Source organism: Candida albicans, chromosome 3 (assembly GCF_000182965.3).
Source record: "Candida albicans SC5314 chromosome 3, complete sequence".
NCBI lineage: Eukaryota > Fungi > Ascomycota > Pichiomycetes > Serinales > Debaryomycetaceae > Candida > Candida albicans.
The window spans coordinates 549,512-576,258 of record NC_032091.1 but is presented as its reverse complement, the minus strand read 5'-3'; the positions used below and the strand labels follow the sequence as shown (position 1 = coordinate 576,258).

Sequence of the window (26,747 nt, the reverse complement as noted above, 5' to 3'; positions counted from 1 at the left end):
ATCCACGACCTCTAGTTATAGAGAGGTATGGAATGTATTTGAATTCGCCTAATCATATTGATAAACACACATCATCTCCGATTAAAGGAAACACTCCACAGTAGTCAGCTTTAGACCAGTTTGAACCTCATTTTTGTATATTTAAACTTATTGACAGTCCAAATTTCAATTATTAGACTAAAACTATATTGACACGTAAATTGTACTTCCTTTTTTTCATTAAATTCATAGTGTACAGATATTGTTTTATCGTCTATTTATTTTCAAGTAATGGAGAGGGGTATACACGTGACCTTTACTGACAGTTCTGATTTCGTATTTATCTTCTCAATTTTTTAAACTCCGCGTTGTCGTACAAATGCATTATTGGTTAAGAAAAAATGAATGACTGGTATTCCGGACATGCACGTTCCTGAAATTTGCAATGGAATAAGCTATCAAGGTTATTGCCAAGCTAATATAAAAAAAGACAACCAAATATTCGCTTAAAGAAAATTCTCGACGAAGTCGAAATAAAATCAACATTTCATTCATTCCTTTGTCCTGATCACCAAATCAAATGGCTCCGCACTTAAGGTTGAGATTCTCTTTTGTCGCATTTGGCCATTCAAGCATTGGTTTATGTTTATTCTTCTTTTACTAATACGAAAATACTATTAGTGAGGCAAAGAAAACAGAAAAGAGAGTGCCAACATAAATTCGAAAAAATAAAACTGACATGTGGTTTGTGTATTCCTCCAGGTCGAGATTTTTTTCAATCTCGGGCCGCACCATGAGGCTATACATTGTGACACATTTCTCAAACTTATTCAAACGCAAACAATACAGCAATAAAGCATGCAAGTTTGGGTGCGTAACAAGTCGCTTTCTGTTTATAATGTATTTGTAGATTGTTTTTATCTCTTTGTGTGTCACATTATAGAAGAAATTGACTAACACTATAGCTTCCTGTTTAGTAGATTTTGATCACTGTCTATCTCCCTTGCTCATGCTTTGAATAATCCATAAAGGTGCTTAAAGAAAATTGAAGTCTGAGTAGACGGCGTTTAGTAGACGAGTAATATCTCTCCTATTCAAAAATCGCTGACAGCTGATTGTTAACAAATTTGGATTTAAAAGAATGAAACAAATAAATAGCGAACTACATAGATAGACACTATCTGCATAGTAATAACTATTGATACAGAAAATCTGGTTGCTAATTTCATGTGTCCCTCTTTATCGTCGCCACCCCTAATCCTTTAACAGATTTAAATATTAAAATTTATGGGTGAAAAAGTCTTACATTCTTACATGTAGAATACATGTAAATCTCCTGCATATGTTATTCATATACCCCCAATCCCTCTCTTGTCTCAGTTTAGTTTTGGTTTTTTGTTGGTAAATATAAACCCCTTGCGCTTAAGATGATCATCAGAATTTCCAATTGATTTGACTGTTGCGTTATTATGAATAATAGGAGAGTATTTTTTTGTAGGTTGTTTTTGGTTTATATTTTGATATCGCCTTTCATTTGTTATTGTGTCATATTGTGCATTATTTTGCTGCGTTATAACATCTTAACTTGCATTGTATACACCAGTCAATTGTTAATACTCTCTTTATTTCTAATAACGATTAACAAGATACAGTAGAGCTTATTGATCACATACACGAGGACATTCTGAAAGGGTGAAGAGAATTGCGACAATCCAAGTTCTTGTTTTGTTGCAGACTTTTGCCCTTGTATTTGCTATACTTGAGATAAACAATATATCATTCAAATTTGCCACCACCACCAAGTCCACAACCACACCTTATTGTTATTCTAACCGATTACAAATCTTATCCTGTATACGTTAGAGACAGGTTTAGACAAAAATACTGTATATAAACAACTCCTAGATTTTTAGTGAAGAATTGTTTCACTTGGCTCATAACTACCTGCATATTGTATACACTAAATTCTGATGAATATGCATCGCTTATTAATAATCTTTAGAAGTTGAGTATGTAAAGATTTTCAAAGTGAAATTAGTGATATTTTTTGTTAGTACGTTTGTTCTTTGTTATTTTTTTATTGTGGAATTATTTGAATGGAGTAATTGTCTTTTCTTGTTTTTTTTTCTGTGAAATGTCTCATTTTGCTGCAAAATGGGTTGTATTGTTTTTCTCGTTAACTCCATCGATTTAATATATATTTATCTCCATGATTATTATTATACTTATAATAGATAACTGTATCCTAATAGGAGATATCAGTATCATTCTCACTGCCAGAGTTGGAGGAGAAATAGTATAGATAAAGCTTTTTCATACATGTGAAACATTTTTCGTAATTTGTAGAAGAGAATTATTTGGGGCTTTTTTCGATTTATATTTTGTTTGCTTGTGTAACATTACACCAAAAAAGCTAGAGTTTAGATCTTGCAGCTAATTAGTTTTTGCATAAATAATTTTTTGGCCTTTTGAAAACAAATGTGATGCCAATCTTCTCTTTTCTTTTGTCTTCTACCTTTTCCTCTCTCTCTCTGTTTTTTTTGTTAAGATTATTGTCCTATATACATAAACTAAGTTAATATGAAGGATTAAACTCCTTGACCAAATCATATATAAACCTAACAAAAGAATGGAATTCAGTTTAGATTTTAAGGTTCTTTTTTTTTGCTTGTCTTATTTCAATACTTTTGTTTTATTTCACTTTATTTTTCACCAACCAGATTAACTTATTAGTGGATATATTTTCAAAGAAAGATTAATACATTTAATTATCATTATCAACAAACTAATAAACTTAAATTATTCTATTAAGTTTTTCGAGTATGTATCAGTTTATTCTAGTAATATTAAGTGAAAGTTCATTTGATACTTTAAAGTTCTAGCTTTAGCTTTTTGGTTTTGGAAATAATTCAATTCAGTTCAATTCACTCCTCAGCCACGGAAAATATCAGAGTCTTGAAATATTTAATCCTGGCAAATGTTCTCACTTCCCCCTCCCTTACAACAAAATTTATTATCTGTGATATTAGTATTTCCCTTGCTTCCTGCAATGTTCAAGTCTGTCACTTCCCCAGATGACATAAATCATGAGACTCAATTCATTATTGTATTTTTGTTTCCACATCCAGTGTCGTTTTTTTTTGTTTTATTTTTTTCTGATTGGGGGATCCTGCGGATCTCCTCACAAAATTTTTATTTCTGAGGAAAAGGGTTTGAATGTTTAAATACTTTATCCGAACATATTTTTTTTGGCAACAGAGCTCTCCAGATATTGAAAGACCAAGATATTTTGTTGATTTAGGATAAATTTGAGTTTTGATTGGCCTCAGAATGCAGTATATTTCTACAATGAACAACATTAAAGTGAACTCCTTTTTATGGATGAAATAGGTTGTTGCCAAAACTTCTGTCTCCAAATAATAAAACATTCTTTTGGACTCAAACGAATAGCTAAAGTCTCCAATGAATTTTTTGCAAAAAAAATTAAGCTGTTATGATACTAACTACAATTAATCTAGTCGATATTCATACAACACATTAATCTAACTTTATTCGTATCCCAGAAATTCTAATTTCCCATTATCGCAATGAGTTCCGCGTTACTTCCAATTTCTTGTATTTCTTGTCGAAAAAGAAAAATAAAGTGTAACAGAATCAAACCTTGTGATCAATGTATAAAGAGACATTTACCATGTGAATTTCCAGAAAAGTTTAGAAATATCAAAATTCAAGAAGATGAAATAAAGCCTGAACTTGACGGTGAACCTAAACTTGAACCTGAGGACGATATGAATTCGATATATGATTACACTAGGAAACCTTCTGAAAACCTGAGCATCTCAACAAGTGGCTCGGCATCAATACTATCTTCAGCGCCAAGTAAATCAACCGACTCAACTGATTCAATACCAACAAGTACCGACAGTGCCACAAATTCCGACTCCCGTGAGAAATGTATGGTTACGAAGAATCATTCAACTGGGAAAATTAGCCATTCTTCTCCATCAGCAATACCCATAACAGTTGGTTCATTGAACAATTCAATTATATCTTCAAGTAAAAATTTAATCGACAGTGATGCACCTAATCAAGACAGTGACAATTTGACCTTGTTGAGAGATGATTATGACATCATGAAAGCGGCCAATACACAGTTGTTAAGTAGTAATCGATTATTAAAACGCCAATTAGAAGAGTTACAACAATCAACTCTTAGTCATTTTCGTAGAAGTGATATGAGAAATTGCCACGACAATGCCCATAAGAATGGCAGCTGCAGTTGCAATAAAACTACCAAAACTATTGACAATGGTAACCACAATAGGGGAGACGCTAATGCTAATCTACTTCCAAATTTGCCTAGAAGTGGTGATAAACGTGCTAATACATCTGATTCATTTTCTGATGAATCACCAAACAAGAAAGAAAAAGTTGGAGTTTTTGGTTACTCCAAATCTAGTTTCCCCAAAGATTCAGCAAGTCAAAATCAAGGAATATATTCGAATAACCAGTTCAACGAAGACAACAGTAGTAGTCCACCAAAGGAAACATCAACCACGTCCACCGATAGTAGTAGTAGTGGAGGAGAAATTGGGCAAACACTTACTTTTCAACCATTATCTAAAGAGCAAAGAGAATTACTTAATGGGCGAAAGGTTCATCGTGTTAAACGGAATCGAGGTCAAGGATTTTATGAACACCAGGTGTCAAGCCAACCACCTGTGAACAAAAATGGTTTACCTAATCGTCTGGTGAATCATAATCATAATTGGGAACAGGATGCCGAGACTTATCAAGATCAAGAATCAATAAAATCCAGTATCCAAATACAAAAGAGTTTGAAAAAGAAAACATTACCTATATTACCTTCTTATTTATTGAAATATGATGACCCTGGTATCAGTGTCGATTCTACCACTTATCAAGATATCAGTAGATTAAATTTTGAAGTGGTTGTTAAATTGGTTGAAAAATTTTTCGAAAACAATTCATACTATCGTACATTTATATCAAGTGTTCATGTTTTTGATTTCTTGAATGGATATAATTCAATAAATGATAGAGATTGGGAAAATGACGATGATTTATTATTGGTATATATGATTTTATGTTTATCCATTGAAAGATTGAGTCCCCAAGATTTTGTTGAATTAAACTTATTACCTGATGGTTCATTGAATATTTGTACAAAATATCGAAAGTTTCTTACTCGTCAAGTCCTATATAAAAGTTTTGAACGATTGAAAGAAAATTTAGTTGATGAGTCGATGATTACCATTCAAACTTATATTTTATGTTCAGAATGGTTATTTTTACAACAAAACTATGAAGAATGTTGGCAAATGATGTTCCATGCTTGTTCCATTTCATTTTCAATTGGATTACATATTATGAATCAATTTCGGGCAACTAATACCAAAGAAAATAAACCATTTAAGAACGTTGTCGACGCTACTATGGGAGAATCTGACTCCAGCAGTGAAAAAAAGGATACGATGGAATTGGAAGAGGATAAAAAAAATGAAGACGAAGAATTGAATGCTCAGCAGTATCGTCTTTGGTATGCTCTCAAATATCTGACCTCAGTGATCTGTTCAATATTTGGGCGACCAAACCCCATCTCTGTGAAAGTTGGTATGATTGATAGTACACCATTGAATCAAATAGATCAAAAGTTACATGTTTTACTTAAATCAGAATCAAGTGAGCTGTTAAGATTGTCAAATCTTATGTTGATTGAAAATTATATGATTGATATCTCATTTGAAAATGTAATGACGTTGAAATTGAAATTTGACACTGATATATTGACTTTGGAAGATTCTTATGATAGCATTCATGGAAAAATTACATGCAGCTTGATTGGTGGTTCAGAACAACAAAATAAATCAAATGACAATGCTAATAAGTGGATTGGTTATGATGACTATACTAAAGGCTCATTAACTACTAAAGAATTGGATGTATTATCTGATACTATTATTTTGCACATTAATAGTGTAAAATTGTTGGAACCATTTGTTAAGAAATATGAAACACAAAAAGGCAAGGACACTCTTTCGGAGAAACAAATTGATTCAATTGGMAAWTTTTACAACTATTGAATGTGTTTATCGAAAAGTTCTTGAACGTGTATATCCAAAAACATTCATTGGAAAAGGAAAGTCCTAATGATACGAGTGGTACTAATAGTGGTAAGGGATTTCAAGCTGATCAAAATAGATTGGATCGAATCTCTGTACCGCCAGCTAAAGCCAATTATGGCCCTTCAAAATTTGGTAGAAAATTAAAAACTTATTATCCATTTTTAAATTCAATGTTAGGTCAAGGTATGATTGTTATTTTTATCTTTTTACACCATAAGGCAAAAGAGTTTGTTGAAAATGATCCCAAAACCAAGTTGAATAATGGGTTTTTGCAACTCATTGAAAAAAATTTAGATACTTTGTTGCAATTTGAATTTAGGTTGTCAACTAAGTATATTACTACTTCAAGAATGTGGTCGTCTAATATGGTGTATTTGATTAACCGAGTTTTGAATTTGATTAATATGATTTATGAAAAGCAAGAAGAATTGGAAAGAGAGAAAGATAAAGATCAAGAATTTGAAGAATCAGATAAACAAAGCTTAATAACTATGAAATCAGCATCTAGTTCTGAAGAGCCTTCTAATTCAGCGCCACCAATTCCAAGTATAGAAGATGAATTCCCCATAACTACAGCACAAGGAAATCTTTTGTATCTATTCAATACCAATTCATTTGGTGATCCTTCGCAATTTGAATATTTGAATGGCTTCCACTTGAATGATCCAAATTGGTTGACGGTACTGGATAACATACCTTATTACTTGGACCCTCTTGTTGATGGGAGTAAGGAACAAATTGCTGATTATAAGCAGTACGGACCAGTAACAGAGACAACAAATGGTAACATTGATACTTCTCTTGAGCCAGTTGGAGCTGATATTATGGAAAATTTGTCAACAAATGGGCCATCAGGTTCCAATTCTGTTAACAATACCGCAATTGCTAATGGTAGTGGAATGGATAATTCAACAACGGTATCTAATACTATTGATCCTGTGACTGCTGCTGCTGTTGCTGCTGGTACTACTACTTCCACCAATGTGATTGCTAACTCTTCTACTATTCCATTACAACCACAATCCAAGAGTTCTTCTACAACCCCTGCAATATTCAATCAAAGTTCTGGAGATGGCTTTGGATTAAATTATTATAATAATGGGAGCTGGACTTCGGCATCTCCAATGATTCAAACACCAAGTGTTCAAGAACAACCAATGTCGAAAGTGTCCCCAAACTCTGGAATGCCCCCTACCATTGGATCACGAATTCCAAGTCAAACAAAGTTTCCAAATCAAGTATCACCAATTCCACCAATATTGCCACCATTAGCACAACAGCAGCAACAAACACAAGCACAGCCAGTTGTCAATCCTAACAATCCTAATATTAGCTACGTTTTTCCTCATCAAATGGCAAATTATAATGCTCAACAATATGGAAACTACAATGGTCAATCAATGAAGTCCACAAAGAATGACAACAGATCAAATCAATAAACCCATTGGTTTAACTATTTTTATTATTCATTTTTAGAGTATTGTTTCAACTATATATAAGGAATTTATAGATTGATTTTACAAATTGACAACCTAGTCGTTGTATTATAGTTTATAGACAATAAAAAAGAAAATACACATATTCATATATATATATTTGGTATGTTTCGTATAGTTTGTAATGTTAGATTTCTTGGTGTGTAAGTATTCGCTAACATTAGGACGAATACCCGCTAAAAAAAATGAAACGGAGAGGTCGGTTGAAATACACCAAAAGTTGTTGTTGTTGTGGGTTAAAATTTTAAGTTAGTGGGGAGGGGAAATATACCTCAAAGTGGGGTTTTCAAAGAAAACCTTTATGGCCGAGTCGAGTCCCTCGCACGATCTGATGTATGATACTGCCGCCAACCATTGCCAGTCACTATTAATCTTGGTACTATCTATTGCAATCACTCCCGCCATCAATTCTTTTTTCTCAACTTTTCTACTTCCATAATAATCAGCAAAACAAAAAAATTATGGACTTGTCAAGACCGGAGAGAGGAAGAAGAAGAAGAAAAACTTTATCAAATAACTCTCGATCAATTAATAAATACATATTTTTTCATCATTGTTGCTATATAACCTTTTTCTTCTTCTTACTTACATCCTACTATTTATATATATATACATTTATACATTTACTCATTTACTTAGCTACTTATCTACCTTCCTTCCTTCCTTCCTTCCTTCAATGTCATCATTTAAAAAATTCACTGATTTTTTATTTTCAAAACAATCCCTTAGATATGTCTGTACAACTCATTTTTGGGGTCCAGTATCAAATTTTGGGATTCCTATAGCTGCTATTTTAGATTTGAAAAAAGATCCTGATTTAATTAGTGGACCAATGACTGGTTCATTAATACTTTATTCTTTAGTGTTTATGAGGTATTCAATGGCAGTTACTCCTCAAAATTATTTATTATTTGGGTGTCATTTTGTTAATGAATTGGCACAATTGAGTCAAGGATTTAGATGGGTTAAACATCACTATGATACTTCTTCAAATGATGGTGAAGGTACCAAAAAGATAACTCAAAATTGAATTTGATTAAATTGGAATTCTTTATTTTGTTTGTTTTGCAAGTAGTAAACAATGTGAATTAAAGATTGTATAATAGAAGAAGAAGAATTGAAAGAGGAGTTATATGGAAAAGATGAAATATATAAACATTCAATCCAACCAAAAATAGTCCAAATATTTATATTTATATTTAAGCATTATTGTATTTTTGTTATTTTGTCCTTTTTTTCAATGAATGATTTATGGCATTATTAGTATTAATATTAAAGTGTATTTCTTTTATTTATAGATGGTGTTAGTTTCATTAAATCTATTTATTTATATTATTGGGTAAGAACTATTTGTCATATACTTATACTTATATACTTCCTTCCCCCCCCCTTCACTTGCTTTACTTTTTTTTATATATACCTTTCCTTCATTTGCTCGATATTATGCTTTATTTAATCATTGCAACCAAATTTGTATCATATATACTAATAAGAATAATGTATAATATTCTAATTTAGACATCAAGAATACTTTAGTTCATCTATAGTATCATAATATGTTGCCAAAAAACAAGACCAATATTCAATAGTTTTGTCGATAATGGTGTTCTGTCAATTGTTTACAGTGTCCCCGCAAAAGCATCCATTATTGGTGATATATGGAGCTATTAAGTCATTTAGATGGTTGGCACACTTGAGGTGACCCAAGTTCATATTTGACAGTCAATTCAAAGAATCATCTATAAGACATAATCAAGCAACAATATTGTTGGTCTTGATTTCTAATATGACCAATACTGCTCACTACTAGTTCTCAAGCCTTGCTATCAATTGGATATTGATTAGTAATTGATATCATTATAATTCACTTTGCGGTATTATACTAGATTTGTATTGAAACAACAGGTGAGGATTTGTTGTAGAGGTCGTTCAATTTTATACACGAGTGAATATCAGTATACCTTTGGTAAGAGGTTTTTTTCCTGTTTTTGGTAGCTGAACACTATGTTGATTTTTAAGCGTTGTTATATTGTTGATGAATCGGAGAAAACTAGATTACTAATTGAAATGGTACAAAATAGTTCAACCGTTTCAAGTTTTTAATTATCAGAATTTTCGGAGAAAAAGATAAAGCCGTTGAAAATGAAAAAAACAATTGGAAACAACTTGGACAGATCACTAGAAATTAAATTCGGTATGTAATCAAACTTTTTCTTGTGTATATCCCCTCATTCTCTTCTCTAGTTCAAATACACGGTCAATCTTGCTGGTGTATAAACTTTCTAGAAAATAATAACATTTTTCCGAGGGGGGAAACCTCCTTCATGCAATCTTTGTGTAATAAACAACTTGATTATAAATTTTACTGGATTCATTTCTGTTTCATCGTCAACATAATTTGCCTCAATGGAAAAAACAGACTTCAGGAAGTTTTGTGTTTTCGGAGATTTTCCCAATGGAGAAAGATGTGCTGATTTTTTACTTCTTTTTTTCTCAATTGCTTCTAGTATATTCCACACATTGTTATTGTCTTGGTGTATAGTGTAAGAATTGCCGACTTATAATGGTTATTGCAACAGCAACAGCAATCGAGAACTTAGCCCCCCTACCCCCCCCCCGATACCCCTTCCTCGCCTGTTTCAAAATCTAGTTTTTTTTTACTATAAAAGCAAGACAATATCCCGGTGTGGATTTCTTTCTTCTCTCATCTTTATTCTACATTTTTTAGCAATTGCAAATATCCACTACTACAGCAACTTCCAATCAATAATAACTACTCAAAATGGTCAAAGTTTTACTCGCTCTTACTTCTTATAACGAAACTTTTTACAGTGACGGTAAAAAGACTGGTGTTTTCGTTGTTGAAGCTTTACATCCTTTTGAAGTATTCAGAAAAAAGGGGTATGAAATCCAACTTGCTTCTGAAACAGGTACTTTTGGATGGGATGATCATAGTGTCGTCCCAGATTTTTTGAATGGTGAAGATAAAGAAATTTTCGATAATGTCAATTCTGAATTCAATGTTGCTTTGAAAAATTTGAAAAAAGCTTCTGATCTTGATCCAAATGATTATGATATCTTTTTCGGTAGTGCTGGTCATGGTACTTTATTTGATTATCCAAACGCTAAAGATTTACAAAAAATTGCCACTACTGTTTATGATAAAGGTGGTGTTGTTTCTGCTGTTTGTCATGGTCCTGCCATTTTTGAAAATTTGAATGATCCAAAGACTGGTGAACCATTAATTAAAGGTAAAAAAATCACTGGGTTTACTGATATTGGTGAAGATATTTTAGGTGTTACCGACATTATGAAGAAAGGTAACTTGTTGACCATTAAACAAGTTGCTGAAAAGGAAGGTGCTACTTATATTGAACCAGAAGGTCCATGGGATAATTTCACCGTCACTGATGGTAGAATTGTTACTGGTGTCAACCCACAATCTGCTGTCAAAACTGCAGAAGATGTAATTGCTGCTTTTGAATGTAATTAACTAACTAAATAACTAAATAAATAGGGCATACAAAAGGTGTGGATTTAGTTAGATTTAGTAAAGAAATATAAATAATATATCACAGTGTTTGATTCTTGGTGTAGTAGTAGGTTAGCCAGACTGGGATAAGTTGTTACTTGTTAACGTGTAGGCATTGATTATGTGTGTGTGCGTTTTAGATAAATCAAATTATATCCTAAATTGGAAATAAAGGGCGAGCAAAGAGAAGACACATATTATATTTTGTTGGTTTTTCCTTTGATTGTAGAGTTACGATCCACAACAATAGACAAAACCAAAAAATACAATAGTGGGAGGAATGATGATGATGTGGTTATTAAATGGGGATATGATTACGTTTCTGTATGTCTTTACGAGTGTTTCTAAACAGATCTAGAAAGATCTACTAAACAAGAAAGCTTAATTAATTTTGTTGGGTATTTTTTTATTTTAGGGTTTGAATTAGCATGGGGAGGAAAATTGTTTGGTCTCCCTTGTGGGTGGTGGGAGGATAACAGCTGCCAGGCGTTAGTCGTTGGTGGTGGTGGTAGTAGTGTAGAACGATCGGCATCAACAAAAATATATTTGGGTGGGAAAGAAAAAAAAGAATTTGAAAAGATTCTACTTTTAGTTAATCTCTTCTTTAAACTAATTCAATATAATAAACTCAAAATATAACACCATTGGAAAAAAAGAAAGAAAAGGAAAAATAAATTTTTGAAATAATAAAAATACATACCACCCACTCAACACACACATCACACACATATGAACTAAAGTAGTTTTCAACAACTTCCCACTTTTCCTTCATATATATATATAATTTTTTAGAATAAACACAACTTCAAAAGAAACATAAATTAAAAGATATTTGACATTTTATCCCCCCACTCATATTCATACTTCATACTCGTACTAATAAAATTTCAACAATTATGTCAGCCGTTTCATCATTCTTTACTAAACTCAAGTTTTATCTCAAATCAGGACTTTATGGAACCCTTGTTGCTGGATGTGCCATATATGGTGTATTAGCATCGATTATATTAAGAATTGTTAATAAAGCTGAATATGCTCAATATGCAGTTGCTAAAGCTTGTTATTATGTTGTTAGTTTATTTTTGGGATTAAAAATTAATATTAAAAATGAAAAATATTTACAAAATCTTCCTGCTATAGTTGTTGCTAATCATCAATCAGCATTAGATATTTATGTTTTAGGGAAAGTTTTTCAACCTGGTTATACTGTTACTAGTAAAAAATCTTTAAAATATGTTCCATTTTTAGGTTGGTTTATGGCATTATCAGGAACATTTTTTTTGGATAGATCTAAAAGTGCTTCTGCTAAAAAAGTTTTAGATGGAGCTTTAACTGGATTGAAAAATCAAGGGAAAGCATTATTTATTTTCCCTGAAGGTACTAGATCAGCTACTGAGGATTTAACCATGTTACCATTTAAAAAGGGGGCTTTCCATTTGGCTAGACAAGCGGGAATTCCAATTATCCCCGTGGTGGTTTCGAATACTTCAACGATTTTCAATTCTAAACGGAAAATATTTAATACTGGAGAAATCAATATTGAAGTTTTACCACCAGTTTCAACTTCTGATTGGGAAACTCATGAAGATGTCACTAATGCTTGTAATAATATTAGAGATGATATGATTAAAACTTTGAAAAAATTGGGTAATTCTAAAATACCGGGATCTAAACCAAGAGAAGATTTTTATCCTTCTGAATCGGAAGATACTTCAGAAACCGATGTGGAAATAATTAATGAACAAACTCCATTAAAAGCTACTGCTGTTTCTGATTAAACAAACAAAGAAACATTTCAACATTTTATTTGCTTAATGCTATATATATATATAAACACTTGTTTGGTATTCTTATTACTGGCCATTATCTTTTTTTTTGTTTTTGTTTTCAACAAATTATATACTTGTAGAATTATATATTATATTAACTTATATTTTGCCTTAATAATATACACCTATTGCATGCTTTAATGAGATAGTAGTTCAAACTTTATTCTAATATGATTGCTTTCTTCTTTTTTACTTTTTTTGGTTTCAATGGTTCAACACCATTGGATTCTGTTGTCGTTGATTTACCTTCTTCTGAGGTCTTTTTCAGTTTTTTCAGTTTTTTCTTTGACTTTGCTTCCTTATCCTTAATCTTTGGCTCAACAGTAGTTTTCTTTAATTTTTCACGAAGGGCTTCTAAATCAATTTCATATTCTTTATCGTTATGCAATTGTGTTTCAGAATCATTTGATACCAAATCAAAATTATCTAAATTTGATGAATCAATTTTAAATGTATTCTTTTTAGTAGGTTTTTTCTTTTCTTTATGAGTTTGAATTTGAGTTGATTCAATTGGTGTAGTAATATTTGATTCTCCAACAATAGTTTCTTCATCCAAAATAAGAACTTTTTCCTTTTTCAATTTATTTGTTTTTTTCTTCTTTGTTTGTTTCTTCTTTTTGTTCATATCGGTATCGGTCTCTGATACAATAGTGTTGGTAATTGATGCATTTTCACTTTCAACATCTGGTGAAATACTTTCTGATTTTATTTTTTTACTCTTGGATTTCTTTTTAGTCTTAACCACAGCATCATCATCAAGATAATATGGATCATCTTTTAATCTTTCTAATCTTTCCTTTTTCTTTTCTTGTGGTTCATCACTTGATAAATGAATTAATGGTTCCATATCTTCAACTTCAGATAAATATAATTCATAGCTATCAGAACTATCATCGTCAAATTGTTCTAATTTGAAATCTGGTGAATGAATTTGAGTATTCAAATCTAAATCTTCAGGAACACCTACATTACGTTGAGCATTCTTGGCAACGGGGTTAAGAGTATAGGCTGTGAAAAATGAGGGTAAAACATGGGTAAGTAACATTGGCAATTGCTTCATTCCATTATCATCTTCTTGTTGGTTTTCTTGCTCTTGTGTTTCTTCTTCTGCTTCATTGCCACCAGTAAGGTTTTTTGATTCCAGTTCCTCGTTTTCAGCAAATGGATTATATTCTTCTTCCTGTATTGGTAGGGTCGACTTTGAAGGTTTTGAATTGCCCTCTTCATCAGAAGAAACTAAATTCTCATACCCATCATCTTCACTTTCACTATCATCTTCACTGTAGTCATTCTCCTCCTCCTCCTCCTCTTCTTCTTCGTCGTCGTCTTCAGATTCAGATTCAGATTCGGATTCGGAATCACCCCCTTTAGCTATAGGCAAATCCTTATACATTTTCAAATCAGATTCTTCAAGCTTTTTAATATCAGTAAAATCATTATCAGTCATTGCTTCTAATATCAATTTCAAAAATTCCAACCAAGATAATGCTCGTTCTTGAACTTCATAATTTGGATGATTTTCCCAATTGCTCAAGAATCCTATTAATCGATACAAGTGATAGCATAATTCGTGATATTTTTCTAAAGGAAGTTGACCATTGGTAGTTGCAAAATTATTAATGTAATCAGTAGCAATTCCATTATATAATTTGACTAATGCTTGTATTAATACTGCTACCACAGATGTAAAATGTAAATTGATGAGTTTTGCTGATACTGGAAAATGAATATTAGAAGTTAAACCCAATTTCTTATCTATTTGATAATTAATTAATGTGTTAAAAACTTTGATTTTCTTATCTATATCTAAAACCATAACTTGTGCATCTTCTCCATCACTGTCACTGTCGCTGTCATCATCACCGTCATCATTTTGGGTTACTTTCAACTCGCTAATATATTCACCCAAAATCCAATATAAATCTTTTAATATTAATGCAGAAGAATCCAATAATCTCACATCTTGAACTAATTCTAAAACGACATTTTGTAACAAGTATGATCTCACTGATGGAACTTTGGTTGCCAAATTTTTGAATTCTTTACCAACTTCAGTTGAAATTTCATTAGCAATATGAGATGCTATTAAACCCGAATTGGTGGCTCCTTCCACTGGCAATAAAGTTAAATTAATAACATCTTTTAAAACAGCAACATACCATCTAAAATTAGGGATGTTGACATAATTATTTTGTGATGCAATTTGAAGAATTTTCAATGTGATCTCTAACTTTAACATATCATCAATCATATTGTTATCTGGCACTAATTGCATTAACATAATTTTAACGACTTCAGTTATATTATCTTCATTAACAAGATAATTAGACACTTCTAATGCCTTACGTTTAATAATCAAATCACGATCATTTAAACATTCTAAAACAATTTCGGATATACCTTCCACATCATTTATCAAAATCGGGAAAATTTTCAAAGTATTGATTAATGCTATTAATCCAACAAATTTCAAATTGGAATCATTTGTCAAAAAGAAAAGTTTCAATTGATTAATACAAAGTTTTGCTGTTTCTTTATCTTTAGATGAATCTGCAGAAAGCATTTGTCCACTAACAATACAATTGATACATTCATATATCAATGATGATGCTTGAGTTCGTAACATTAAATCTATAATTGTCGGGAGTATTTTCTTTTTCATTCTTGGTTCGACTTTAGATAAACTTTGAAACAATTTTAAAATTCTAATGATTAACCAATTATTTTTCGTATCTTCTAGAATGGCAAAGAATTTAGGTAAATAATTGATGAAAATATTTGGGTTTTTCTTAGAGATTTCACAAATAACATTAACGGTAGCACTAACCACGGCAATTTCTGAATCATCTAATTTTTCAATGACTCTATTAAAATTTAATCTTAAACTTTCAGGATACTGTAAAAATATTTTATACATTGCCAATATAGCTTTTTTCCTAATATATGGTTTGGAATGATTTAATTTCATCAATACATCATCATTAATATCTTTAGCCAAACTTGGTGTAACAATTGTGGCAATCCCACTCAAAGCTAATCCAATATCAACATGATTATGAGAATTAAGATCTTTTTTGAATTGATTAGTGGCTAAAATAAGTAAATCTTGTTCATTTTTAAATGATTGAATGGCAGCTAAATATCCAATTCTTTTCTGTTGAAATTTACTCGATGACATAACTTCAAGAATTTGAAAATTACACCAAGACATATCAAATCCATACATTTCCAAATATGCTAATTTAAGAATCGCCATGGCTTTAGTTTCTAGATCTGTTGTTGTCAATTCATTTCGACATTCTTGAATCGCCACATCAAGAAAATTACCTAAACTTTCTGGTGATTCCTTAGTATGAGCTCTTATTCCTTTGATTAAATCATTAAGTGATTTTTCAAACAGAATACCAAATGGTTTAAGTCGAGCCAAAACCTCTGAGTTCTGTAATTGGAAAGATGACATTAATAGGGTTGAATATTAAAGAAAGTCACGTCACGTCACGTCAATCAATGAATGAATCAATGAATCAATCAATGTGTCATAGAAATATAATGACAACCAAAAGAAAAAAAAAATCTATCTTGTGTTGTTGAAATCAAAAAAGTTGTGTGTGTGTTTGTCTCTCTTTTTGTCGTAAGAGTTTCTATTTTTTGGCTAGTTGTCTATAATACTACATACACATACACATACACCATACACACATAACAGTTTTGATTCAAATGCAAGTAATACTTTAAATACAGAAATGCAAGATTTAGATACACCAAAAGAGGTTCCCCAGGCAATACGGCAAGCTAATACTGATGAAGAAGCTAACATTGAAAATGGTAATGAACTGCAACAACAACAACAACGAGAACAACAACAACAGGAACCTGAAAATCACACAAACGAAATAATAACAAATTCTAATAACTCAACTGATCTGACATTTTCAGACACCGAAGATGACTATATGTTAAGTGATGATGAAGAATTGAATAGAATTCTAAGTCGTGAGACAAGTAATCATCATCATCATGGTCTACCGAGTTCTGGTAGTATGGTAGATCATGCCCAATTTTTCGCCGAAGCATTATCTCATGCATTAGATTCAATTGATATTGATCGATCTTTAGTTTTACAAGCACAAATCAGTGGCAAATTAAATAATGAAAATCAAAAAATAATTGAGAAAAAGGAAATTTTAATTGAAAAATTGAAAAATATTCAATTAATGTATGGGAAAAATTTCGGATTATTGGCAGATGGTAAAGAAAGTAGAGTTGACAAAATGAAAAAGGATATATCATTTATTGAAAATAGAATAACTAAATTAATGCATGGTGGATCAGAAACTAAATCGTCAATTCCATTTTTCAAAAATAAATCTAATATGGGAGTTGAACAAAAATATCCAATTGAGTTTAATCAAGCTAAAGATAAAGTCATAGAACGACAAATAGATGATGATGATGATAACGAGGAGATAGATTTTTAATGTTTTGGAGTATATATTATTCCCAATCCTCTAAGCCATTGGTTTAAATAAAAATACATTCCAACAATTTCAAAATCATCATTTGGCGCATCGAGTGTAGATAAATGTCCTCCATCAGCATTACCAAACATTGGTGAGATTCTTCCTTGATTAGTTCCGAATTGTACTGCATCCATCCAAGCACCATCACGGAAATTGAAAAATGTTATATATTCATTTGGATTGAAAATGAATTCCGAGTAATTCCCAGTTTCTTTCCCAACTAAAGCAGTACGTTTCTCTCCACCTGAACCATTTGTTAATTGTTGTGGTGATTGTTTATGATGGCTTTGATTTGAAATATTAAGTTTACTACGAAACATCTTTGACAAATAATCTCTTTTCGGGATTTTGGGAGCACCGCCGCCGCCATTACTGGATCTTGCTGCTGTTCCTGTTCCTGACTTGTAATAAAATTTTATACCATCTAAAGCACTTCCATGATAAACCCGGACTTTATAAATTGTCTTTATATCAAAACCAACAAATTCCATTTTAAGATCATCAGTACGTCCCAAAGTGGCTGATTTAAATCCTTGTAAATGTCCTCTATTCAATCCAAAATCACTTTGAATGACTTGTTTCAGTTGTTTGGAACAATGGTCTTTGAAATTGTCAATATTCAAGTCACCTCCAAGTGATAATATACGTAATTTAAATCCATCTTTGGCATCATTTTTCCGAGATCGTAATGCATTATATAAATTATTAAATTCCAAATCCAGTGCATGTTGTAATCCAGGACCTCTATATTCTTTAGGTAAAAATTCAATGTGATATCTTGCAAGATCATCAGTAATTACTTCTATCAAGAAAATCCCGGCTGAAGATTTCACAAGTGATTCATTCAGAGGCATTGCATACAGACTAGGTGCCGAATTATCTTGGTAACTATTATCAGGGTTCCATGTCGTACTATAAGTTTTCCCAAATCTATCAATCGGTAACGAAAACGAATCATGATGCAAGAATCTAACTAAATCTAGTCTATTCCAATGACAAACTTTAGGCCAAGTTCCATTATTGGCAATTATTTGTCCTCGTGATTTCGTTCTTAAACATTCATTTTCTCTAGTCATGAATGATCTATTCAACATCACATAATCACGTAACATAACTCCATCAACTTGATGAGGACACCCTAATGAATGGCCAATTTCGTGTAAAAAGGCACCAAGACAAATATTTAAACATTCCCAACTAGTTCCACATTCATTACAATCATTGGCAACTTCTGTTGTTGTCAAATGGGTAGCATCTAAAAATGATGGTGTTACCAAGGGGAAATTTTGAGGATATGAATGTAATCCATGAGATCCAAATATCGCCATTTTCACTTCATTTGTACCACCACCTAAAGCAGCATGAGTCAAAATTAAATTATTTTGCCATGTTGAATCCAAATACATACATGCACATTGAACGGCAGTACCATTTCGTTGATTGTAAATTTCTGGACAATTTTTCACTAAATCTATAGCATGATCAAATAACCCCCCTGAATCTTTAGCATTTGGGTTTTGTTGTGCTAATTCTGGACTTCTCAATTCTGCTACAGTTTTCGGAGACGTAAGAACATGGATCTTAATTTCTTGATGTGGAGTAGGAGAATTGACTTTATAACCAAATATCGTTTGATCATGAATTGTTTCTTCAACAAATTGGAAACATCGATTACTAAATCCTGCTGATCTCATTTCATCTTGTGTGTAAGCTTGCATTAATCGACCAGCAACTTTTAATTTTTTAATTGCGTTTTCTAAATTAGGTACTTCACCTCGTTGTAGTCTATATTTAGGCATATCATAAGTATTATTGGAATCCCTGCCTCGAATTAAACATAAATGGATAGGTTTATTTTGGGGTAATGGATTGAAAGATAATGTTAAAGACCCTGAATCAACGATGTTGGGACCACGGCCATTACCATATTCGACAAATCCAAAATCGTTTATATATCCATTATCCAGTATATCAACTTGGAAAATATTTCTTTCCCCTGGTGAAACATGAATTATTGCTTTGAAATGACCATTATTGACTTCGAAATATTGGGGAGGAAATACTTTATTCTGATTGTTCGTAAATGAAACTACTCCACGATATAATCTTGTTGATGTAGAGCCACTAACAATGACTGTGGGTGAGGAAACAATTTCATTATTTTGATAATTAAATGATACTGTCATGGTTTGAGATTGTCTGTATTAAAGAAAGAATGAATGAATGAAAAAATGAATGAATGAACGAAAATTTCAACAAAATTAATTAATGGCTGTGTTAGAATATATATATCTATATCTATATGGAGTACAAAATCTGACGTAATATGTTTCTTGCTTTTTTCATAACCTTTTGCCGAGAATACTTTTTATTTTTCTATAGCACGGAAATCTACCCTGAAAACCCGCTCAAAATTGTATAAAGTTATAACCAACCAACATTGCCTTGACGATTTCATTTCATTTTTTTCTTACATTGGTGGTGATCACGTTGTTGTTGAAGCAAACAATCGGGAATGAAATAGTCTCATTTGAAACATAAAAAAAAATATGAGCAATTGTAAATCAATTGTAAATCTTGCCGCAAAACGATGACAGAAGTAACAAATTTTAGTACAATGCAATTAGCCGTTATGAGTGTAATTTAACATCACAAAAAATATCCCGTGACAGTTCATTTATTCATTTATTATGGGATTTTGTGTTCATTTACAACCTATTCAAAATATTGATTTAGGTTTATTGTTGAGTTGTGTAGGACCAAGTTCTTCATCAAATGCATGTTTTTTAAATGGTGGCTCTTTAGATTCATCTTCGGAACTATTACTGTAATCGGTTTCAGCATAATTGGCTCTATCTCTATCTCTTTCTGGTTCTGGTTCTTGTCCATATGTAACTCCATCGTCAAAATCATCATTTATTGTTCCTTGAGATACTTGATCTTTATTGATAAGCCTATGTTTTCCTCTTTTCTTTGTAATAGAAGGTTTACCAAATACAGTATTAGTGGTGAGTCTAGTCAATGATGGGGTTGTTGTTTTTGTTTTTGTTGTGCTTGTGCTTGCTGTAGTTGTTGCTGTTTCGTTACTTTGAATTTTTTGGGGTATTGGGGCTTCTATTGTTAAACCTTTTCTAATCAACTCTGCGTCAATTTCTTTTGAATGTAACTCAGATTTATCCTCAGAAGTGATTTGAATGAATTGAACTTCTGTATGTTGGTAATTTTGTAAATCAAATAATATAGGATCTCCAGGGTTTCTGAAGAATATGTGGAAATAATCATTATTGGCAGTAGTTACATAATTTTCATCTAATCGTTCAGAGGATGATGATGGAGTTGTGAAAAAATTGGCTAAATTCAAAAAATTTTTGAAATCACGCATGCCAAAATTAATTTGTTTTCGTATAGGTTCTTGATCTGAATTCGACAGTAGTAAATTGGAATCAGTTAATTCGTCTAGACTGATAGTTACTGTTACTGCCATGGGTTGTTTTAAATAATCTCTATCTTTGATTATTTGTTTAGTATAACCACAAAACAGTATTCTTTCACTCTTGATATCTATTTTGAAATCCTCAGCAGATGCAGGGACCATTTCAAGAAACTGTTTGGGTATCAATTGATCTATCATTATGTGGTTGATTCGAGTTTTATCATGTAAATCTTCTTCTTCTTCTCGTTGTTTATATAAGGTGTCCTTATAAATAGAAGCAATATGTAGATTCTGTTTATTTGCTGGAGTATAACTAGCTTGGAACTTTTTAACAACCAACTTTTTCGTATGGATTTCAATAAATAATTTATACCTCAGATTTATTGGTGCATTACGAGACCAATTTATCCTAAAACTTAAATGTTTCATACCACTTGAATCTAGACTTTTAAATAAAGTTGCCATATGTCGTGAATTAATAAGAAAAGAATAACTCGGTTCCTCCTTCTGTTGTTTCCCATCATCATATCCTTCTGGTAATATATTATTAAAATCAACGGAAAGTTTGTTGAAAAAGGTTTTCTTGAAATATATTTGCGCGTAGGAGGTTTTACTGGTATTGGTTGCAGACAAGGATATAGAATCTTTATTTATAGTGAACGTTATTGCTTCTGCTATATTTGATAGGGATGCTATGGATTTAGACCACATAAGTTTATGCTTATTGAGTCCAATTTCTGCTTCAAATACCATTTCGGACAACGCCGTTAATTTATGTTTTTAAAAAAAAAACCGAAAGGAAACTTTTTGATTCAAAATGATTTTTCTTTTTTCTTTCTCTCCAACAAAAGATAACACATTATTTATTCAACGCGTTTTGGGCAAGTTGATTTTTTTTTGATTTTTCAAGTAAGCTTCAACCTCCCACCAGTATTTTAATAAGGCCAATGACAGTCAAAATATTAGTTATTAATCCAAATAGTTCGGAAAAAGTGACTAAGAATCTTGAAAAAACAATTACTCAACCGGAAAATGTTCAATTGTTTTTCTATACCGGTCCATCAGATTCACCAAAAGAAATCACCCCTACCACTTCATTACAATCAGAAAAGGCTGTACTTGAAGATTTTAAAGTAAATATTGAAGATAGACTCAATTATGATGGATATTTAGTTTGTTGTTATTCCGATCATCCTTTAGTGTATTCACTTGGTAAACTCACCAAGAAACCAGTTATGGGTATTATGCAAGCAACACTATTATTTGCATTACTGCAACCAACAACAAAAACAACAAAACTGTTTATTTTAACTAGTACTAGTGAATGGGAACTGGTGTTGGATCAAAGTATTATTGATTTTGTTGGGGCAGATAATTTTCCTGTTAAAAAATTTGAGAAAACTAGAGGTTTAAATGTGAATGTTACAAATCTTGCTGATGAAGAACAATTTAGTAAAATTTATAATGTGACAAAATCTATTTTCAATGAATATAAAGATGTGGGATGTGTGTTGTTAGGATGTGCTGGTATGGCGGGGTTAGACACAAAATTAGGAGAAAAATTCCCTAATGTTCGATTTATTGATAGTGTAAAGATAGGTATTGAACAATTGGTCACATTAATTAGATTTGATAGACAAGTGTAAATTATATATACTATAGACAGAGTGTGTGAGTTGAATCTAGATTTGGTCTTTTCTTTTCTTTGTCTTCGTGGAGTTGAGAAGAGAAGAGATATCGAGAGCAATAAATAAATAAATAAATAAAGTAAACCACACACACAAAAAGGATAATCTGGAGTTACCAGAAGAAAAAAAAATAATGTGATACGTAATTAGAGAGAGAGAAAGAAAGAAAGAAAGAAGAAAAAAAAAGAAGGGGGATAAAGTTCTCAGTATTTTTTATCTTGGAATCCAATTCTTAATTCAATTCAATTACAATAAAATCCTGTCAAGAAACTATTAATAAGAAAATATAATTTAACACCCATGTCATTCCTTTTTAGAAGATCTATAGAACAACCTCGAGTGAATGAGAAGGAGACCAATAAAGAGGTAAAGGATGAACCACAACACCAACAACAAGAAAAAGAAGACGATAATTCTAAGCAAGAAGAATTATTGTCCGATTCTGTAAACGAGAAACCAAAAGAGCAACCTAAACCAGTGAAAAGAAGAGGGACATTTTTTGGTAATTTACTTGGAAATGGTTCAAAGAATAGTTCTTCAGCATCATTAAACTCGTCACATTCTAGTGTTTCTAGTCTGAGTAAATTCCCTCCATTGGGACCATTGACACTTACTGGGTATAAAGAATCAACTCATCATCGATTACTAGATCTGGAATTGGCAAATAATATAAGGAATCTAATCCCGGCTCGATTTCAATTATTTGATAATTGGGAGTTGGTATATTCATTAGAACAACATGGAATATCATTGAACACTTTATATCGGAACTCCAATCCAGAACATCAACTAAGACTACTAAAAAAACAGAAAGCAGCAGAAAAGGGGTTTGCCGATTCTATAGTAAAGAATATGGTGGTTGGTGATACATCTAGACCCAGATATTCATTCGAACCCAAAAGATCACAATCGTACGTTTTAGTGATTAAAGACAATCATAATAACAAATTTGGTGCTTATTTAAGTGAGAATTTGAAACCAATGGAACATAGAAGATATTATGGTAATGGTGAATGTTTTCTTTGGAAATGTGAAAAATATGATCCATCTAAATTGGATCATGCCGTTGATAAACGGGCAACTCAAGAAATCCGATTTAAAGCATTTATGTATACCGGGATCAATGATAATATTATTTATTCCAATCACGATTTCATTGCCATTGGTTCATCTAATGGTCAAAACGGATTATTTATTGACAAGTCATTATTATCTGGTGTTAGTTATAGTTGTGATACTTTTGGAAATGAAATATTGAATTCATCACCACAAAATGCAAAATTTGGTTCATTCAAAATAAAGGGACTAGAAGTTTGGAGAATAGGTACCTTAGAGTAAAAACAGTCTATGTACAAAGAAATAATTTCTAATCAAATAAAATAAAAATCATGCTAAAGTCATATTTTATTTTTATTAGAGTCTATTCGTTTAACGTACTGTTGAAATGAGTTGTAAGATGAATACTCTGGTTGTTTTTGACAAATTGGCTAACATATTTTTCATAAACATGAAAATGGGCCAATATCAATTATATTTCTTCAATTTGTTTTAACTTTATTTCTGTTTTTAATAGATCAAGGTCCAAGAGATGTGCACGCAACATTAACCAAATGTTAATTCTCATCAATATTCAATATAATACAAAATACGTATATTGGGAAACTGACTTTTAGTAAAGTGATATTGGTTATATTATACAAAGTTATAAAAACTGATTTGAAAAGCAATTTGACTTGGGAATGGGAAGTGTGGGGTAGGTAGGTAGGCAAAATTAAATATGAACTGTAAACTATGATTATAAAACTAAAATCAAGTGAATAATATGAATTTAAAACCAATCAAAAAGAATGCTTTCCCCAAATTTCTTCTTCTTCTTCTTGGAGGTTCTTTTTATTTTTTTCATTTAAAAGATCAATCTTATTAATTCTAAAATTGCTCCACCACATACTAAGAATAATAATACAAATAACCAAGATTTGGATACAGGATATTCAGTTTTGGTATTTTCCTTTTTTGGTTTCCCCCATTGATTAGTATTCTTTTTTTCAAATCTAGCATTAGCTGCTCTTTGTTTAGGTGTTTGTAAAGCCATTTTCTATTTATGTATATGTTTTTACTTATTTCAATAATAGAATCTAATGAAGAAAGATTAAAAAGGTTGAATAGTAGGATTATTAAAAAAAAAAAAAAGGAGTTGTTGTTGTTGTTGTAAAATCAAGAATAGTTCTTGAATCATATATAAATTTTTTTTTTCTGTTTTGCGATTTCTTCTTATGACCACGTAATAAAAGGTTTGATTCTCCCACTCTTAGTGTTGTTGTTTAGTTGTTTAGTTGTTCAAATTGAAAATTAATGTTACGCACTTCTTCTTCTTCTTCTTCACCCCACCCGCGACTGAAAAAAAAGATCTAACGTGTACTTTAACGCGACACTGCACTACCAATTGCCACCACCACTCATAACGTACTAGTATCTAATAGATCATATATATATATTTTTAGTAAAAATTGCCATAATATGGTATTCTAAATACTATTTTGTCAAAAAAAAACACTTAAAAAAGTAATACTTAGCATTGCCTGGTTTCGATCCAGGGACTTCGAGGTTATGAGCCTCGCACGCTTCCACTGCGTCACAATGCTAGTAGTGCATACTTTCCAATTCTTCTGAATTATCATATAGCAGTATTCTAGACTAGATAAATTGCTTTGAAACGTCATTAAATGATAAATTGTTTGTGTTTCAATATTCAATTAGCTTAAACTCAATGTGTGTATACTTCAGTGAAGGAATAGACTTGTTGGTAGAGAAAAGTTAGTGATTTTATTTTTGTAGATAATTTGCGTAAATTTAAGGGAAAAGTTAATTGTATGAACTTTCAACCACAATTTAATGTTAACAACCCACTTTCCAAAAAACCTAACAGCTTAGAATAAAGTCAATAATTTGCGCCGGATCTCCTATATTGACTCGTTCTTTTGATTACAAATATATGTCAAAAAAAGTGTGGCCCTATACTTGTTTTATCAATTTACCTTATCGATGACACACATTTGTCTATTGTTTGACGTCTACCCTGTAATTATCAAAAAAATACCTGTGACATTTTTTAAAGTAAAAAGGAGGCTTTAAATGAAATCAGCTATCTCAAAAAAAAGCAAATAAACAATATCTAATCCAATATCAATATCAATTTCAATTTCATTTTTTAAATTGACCGTTTTTTAAGAGAATTAAAAACACGAGAAATCTAGATATTGTAGTTATATAATTGAATTATTCCCCATAAAATGGACAAGTAAACCCCTTTAACTGAAGCCAAGAATAGAGGAATGGTGTCAAAAGATTTCTCGGGTTATGGCATATTTTCGATATTGTGTTAGTAACCAAGTTTCCTATTGTTTTTTTTTGATTGACTTGGTTACAAGTCCAAATCATAGTATTTCGATAAAATTTCACTTGTAATTAAACGGCACAAATAGTATAATTCTACTTTGATTTGCTAATTCAATTTCTGTGGTTGCGATAAGAACGTTATAAATCTAAACCACCACTTAGCAAGTAACTACAAACCAAGATCGTTTTATCTTTCACACAGTTTTTTCTCCACAGAATGGTGTTTTAATTCCCTATTCCTTATTCCCCCCTTGGTTTTCTTATTTTTTTTTTTTCGAGCCATCTATGCATAGCGCAAATGTAACGGTTAGGGGTTAGATAACGGGGTTTTCCCTTTTTTTCTTTCTTCTTTCTTCTCTCTTTTTTTTATTTTGCAACTAAATAGAATGTCGAACAACAGTAGAACAAGAAAAAATACAATAATAACACAATGTAAAACACACAGTTTGTCAACCATACCTTGCATCACAAGTATTCTTAGAGTTGAAAACTAATTCTGAATAAGAAAACCATTGCCGAGTATTCAGATATCTAAAGCAAATTTCATGTATGTTTTACTTTTCCAGTATTTCATTACTTATATCTCCTATTATTTTTTATTTTTTTTTGGTAAGGAATTGTTGATACCCAGACAAATCAGTAAACTTTAAATATACAACCACAATTTTTTATGAGCCTCTCTTACCACCGTAAAGTCAAACGGCATCATTCTCTTGTTGTTTGAAATT

General features: G+C 31.5%; 12 protein-coding genes and 1 non-coding gene across 13 annotated transcripts; 8 read left to right on the top strand and 5 right to left on the bottom strand. All coding sequences in view use genetic code 12, as the record gives it.

Moving 5' to 3' along the window:
* Positions 1 to 3,566: 3,566 nt before the first annotated feature.
* On the top strand, positions 3,567 to 6,083 carry ZCF1 (Zcf1p; the record flags this gene model as incomplete). The annotated part of the gene is made up of 1 exon (XM_714861.2): positions 3,567 to 6,083. The coding sequence occupies one exon, from the start codon at positions 3,567 to 3,569 to the stop codon at positions 6,081 to 6,083; it is 2,517 nt and encodes an 838-aa protein (XP_719954.2).
* Positions 6,084 to 6,295: 212 nt separating this feature from the next.
* On the top strand, positions 6,296 to 7,564 carry CAALFM_C302630CA (uncharacterized protein; the record flags this gene model as incomplete). The annotated part of the gene is made up of 1 exon (XM_714860.2): positions 6,296 to 7,564. One exon carries the CDS (start codon positions 6,296 to 6,298, stop codon positions 7,562 to 7,564), a length of 1,269 nt encoding a protein of 422 aa, XP_719953.2.
* Positions 7,565 to 8,297: 733 nt separating this feature from the next.
* CAALFM_C302620CA (pyruvate transporter) lies at positions 8,298 to 8,651 on the top strand (the record flags this gene model as incomplete). The annotated part of the gene is made up of 1 exon (XM_714858.2): positions 8,298 to 8,651. The coding sequence occupies one exon, from the start codon at positions 8,298 to 8,300 to the stop codon at positions 8,649 to 8,651; it is 354 nt and encodes a 117-aa protein (XP_719951.2).
* Positions 8,652 to 10,403: 1,752 nt separating this feature from the next.
* On the top strand, positions 10,404 to 11,114 carry GLX3 (glutathione-independent methylglyoxalase; the record flags this gene model as incomplete). The annotated part of the gene is made up of 1 exon (XM_714857.2): positions 10,404 to 11,114. One exon carries the CDS (start codon positions 10,404 to 10,406, stop codon positions 11,112 to 11,114), a length of 711 nt encoding a protein of 236 aa, XP_719950.2.
* Positions 11,115 to 12,049: 935 nt separating this feature from the next.
* SLC1 (1-acylglycerol-3-phosphate O-acyltransferase) lies at positions 12,050 to 12,931 on the top strand (the record flags this gene model as incomplete). The annotated part of the gene is made up of 1 exon (XM_714856.1): positions 12,050 to 12,931. One exon carries the CDS (start codon positions 12,050 to 12,052, stop codon positions 12,929 to 12,931), a length of 882 nt encoding a protein of 293 aa, XP_719949.1.
* A 211-nt stretch (positions 12,932 to 13,142) lies between these two features.
* APL5 (Apl5p) lies at positions 13,143 to 16,442 on the bottom strand (the record flags this gene model as incomplete). Its single annotated transcript, XM_714854.2, has 1 exon — positions 13,143 to 16,442. One exon carries the CDS (start codon positions 16,440 to 16,442, stop codon positions 13,143 to 13,145), a length of 3,300 nt encoding a protein of 1,099 aa, XP_719947.2.
* Positions 16,443 to 16,725: 283 nt separating this feature from the next.
* CAALFM_C302580CA (uncharacterized protein) lies at positions 16,726 to 17,460 on the top strand (the record flags this gene model as incomplete). Its single annotated transcript, XM_714853.2, has 1 exon — positions 16,726 to 17,460. One exon carries the CDS (start codon positions 16,726 to 16,728, stop codon positions 17,458 to 17,460), a length of 735 nt encoding a protein of 244 aa, XP_719946.2.
* CAALFM_C302570WA (putative metalloendopeptidase) lies at positions 17,457 to 19,688 on the bottom strand (the record flags this gene model as incomplete). The annotated part of the gene is made up of 1 exon (XM_714852.2): positions 17,457 to 19,688. The coding sequence occupies one exon, from the start codon at positions 19,686 to 19,688 to the stop codon at positions 17,457 to 17,459; it is 2,232 nt and encodes a 743-aa protein (XP_719945.2).
* A 533-nt stretch (positions 19,689 to 20,221) lies between these two features.
* DDC1 (Ddc1p) lies at positions 20,222 to 21,688 on the bottom strand (the record flags this gene model as incomplete). The annotated part of the gene is made up of 1 exon (XM_714851.2): positions 20,222 to 21,688. One exon carries the CDS (start codon positions 21,686 to 21,688, stop codon positions 20,222 to 20,224), a length of 1,467 nt encoding a protein of 488 aa, XP_719944.2.
* Positions 21,689 to 21,882: 194 nt separating this feature from the next.
* Positions 21,883 to 22,581, top strand: DCG1 (Dcg1p; the record flags this gene model as incomplete). Its single annotated transcript, XM_714850.2, has 1 exon — positions 21,883 to 22,581. The coding sequence occupies one exon, from the start codon at positions 21,883 to 21,885 to the stop codon at positions 22,579 to 22,581; it is 699 nt and encodes a 232-aa protein (XP_719943.2).
* A 342-nt stretch (positions 22,582 to 22,923) lies between these two features.
* On the top strand, positions 22,924 to 23,961 carry OXR1 (Oxr1p; the record flags this gene model as incomplete). Its single annotated transcript, XM_714849.2, has 1 exon — positions 22,924 to 23,961. One exon carries the CDS (start codon positions 22,924 to 22,926, stop codon positions 23,959 to 23,961), a length of 1,038 nt encoding a protein of 345 aa, XP_719942.2.
* Positions 23,962 to 24,526: 565 nt separating this feature from the next.
* Positions 24,527 to 24,715, bottom strand: CAALFM_C302530WA (uncharacterized protein; the record flags this gene model as incomplete). The annotated part of the gene is made up of 1 exon (XM_019475300.1): positions 24,527 to 24,715. One exon carries the CDS (start codon positions 24,713 to 24,715, stop codon positions 24,527 to 24,529), a length of 189 nt encoding a protein of 62 aa, XP_019330845.1.
* A 478-nt stretch (positions 24,716 to 25,193) lies between these two features.
* On the bottom strand, positions 25,194 to 25,265 carry tM(CAU)1. The gene has a single exon. It is a non-coding gene; the product is annotated as a tRNA-Met (tRNA).
* Between the last annotated feature and the right edge of the window lie 1,482 nt (positions 25,266 to 26,747).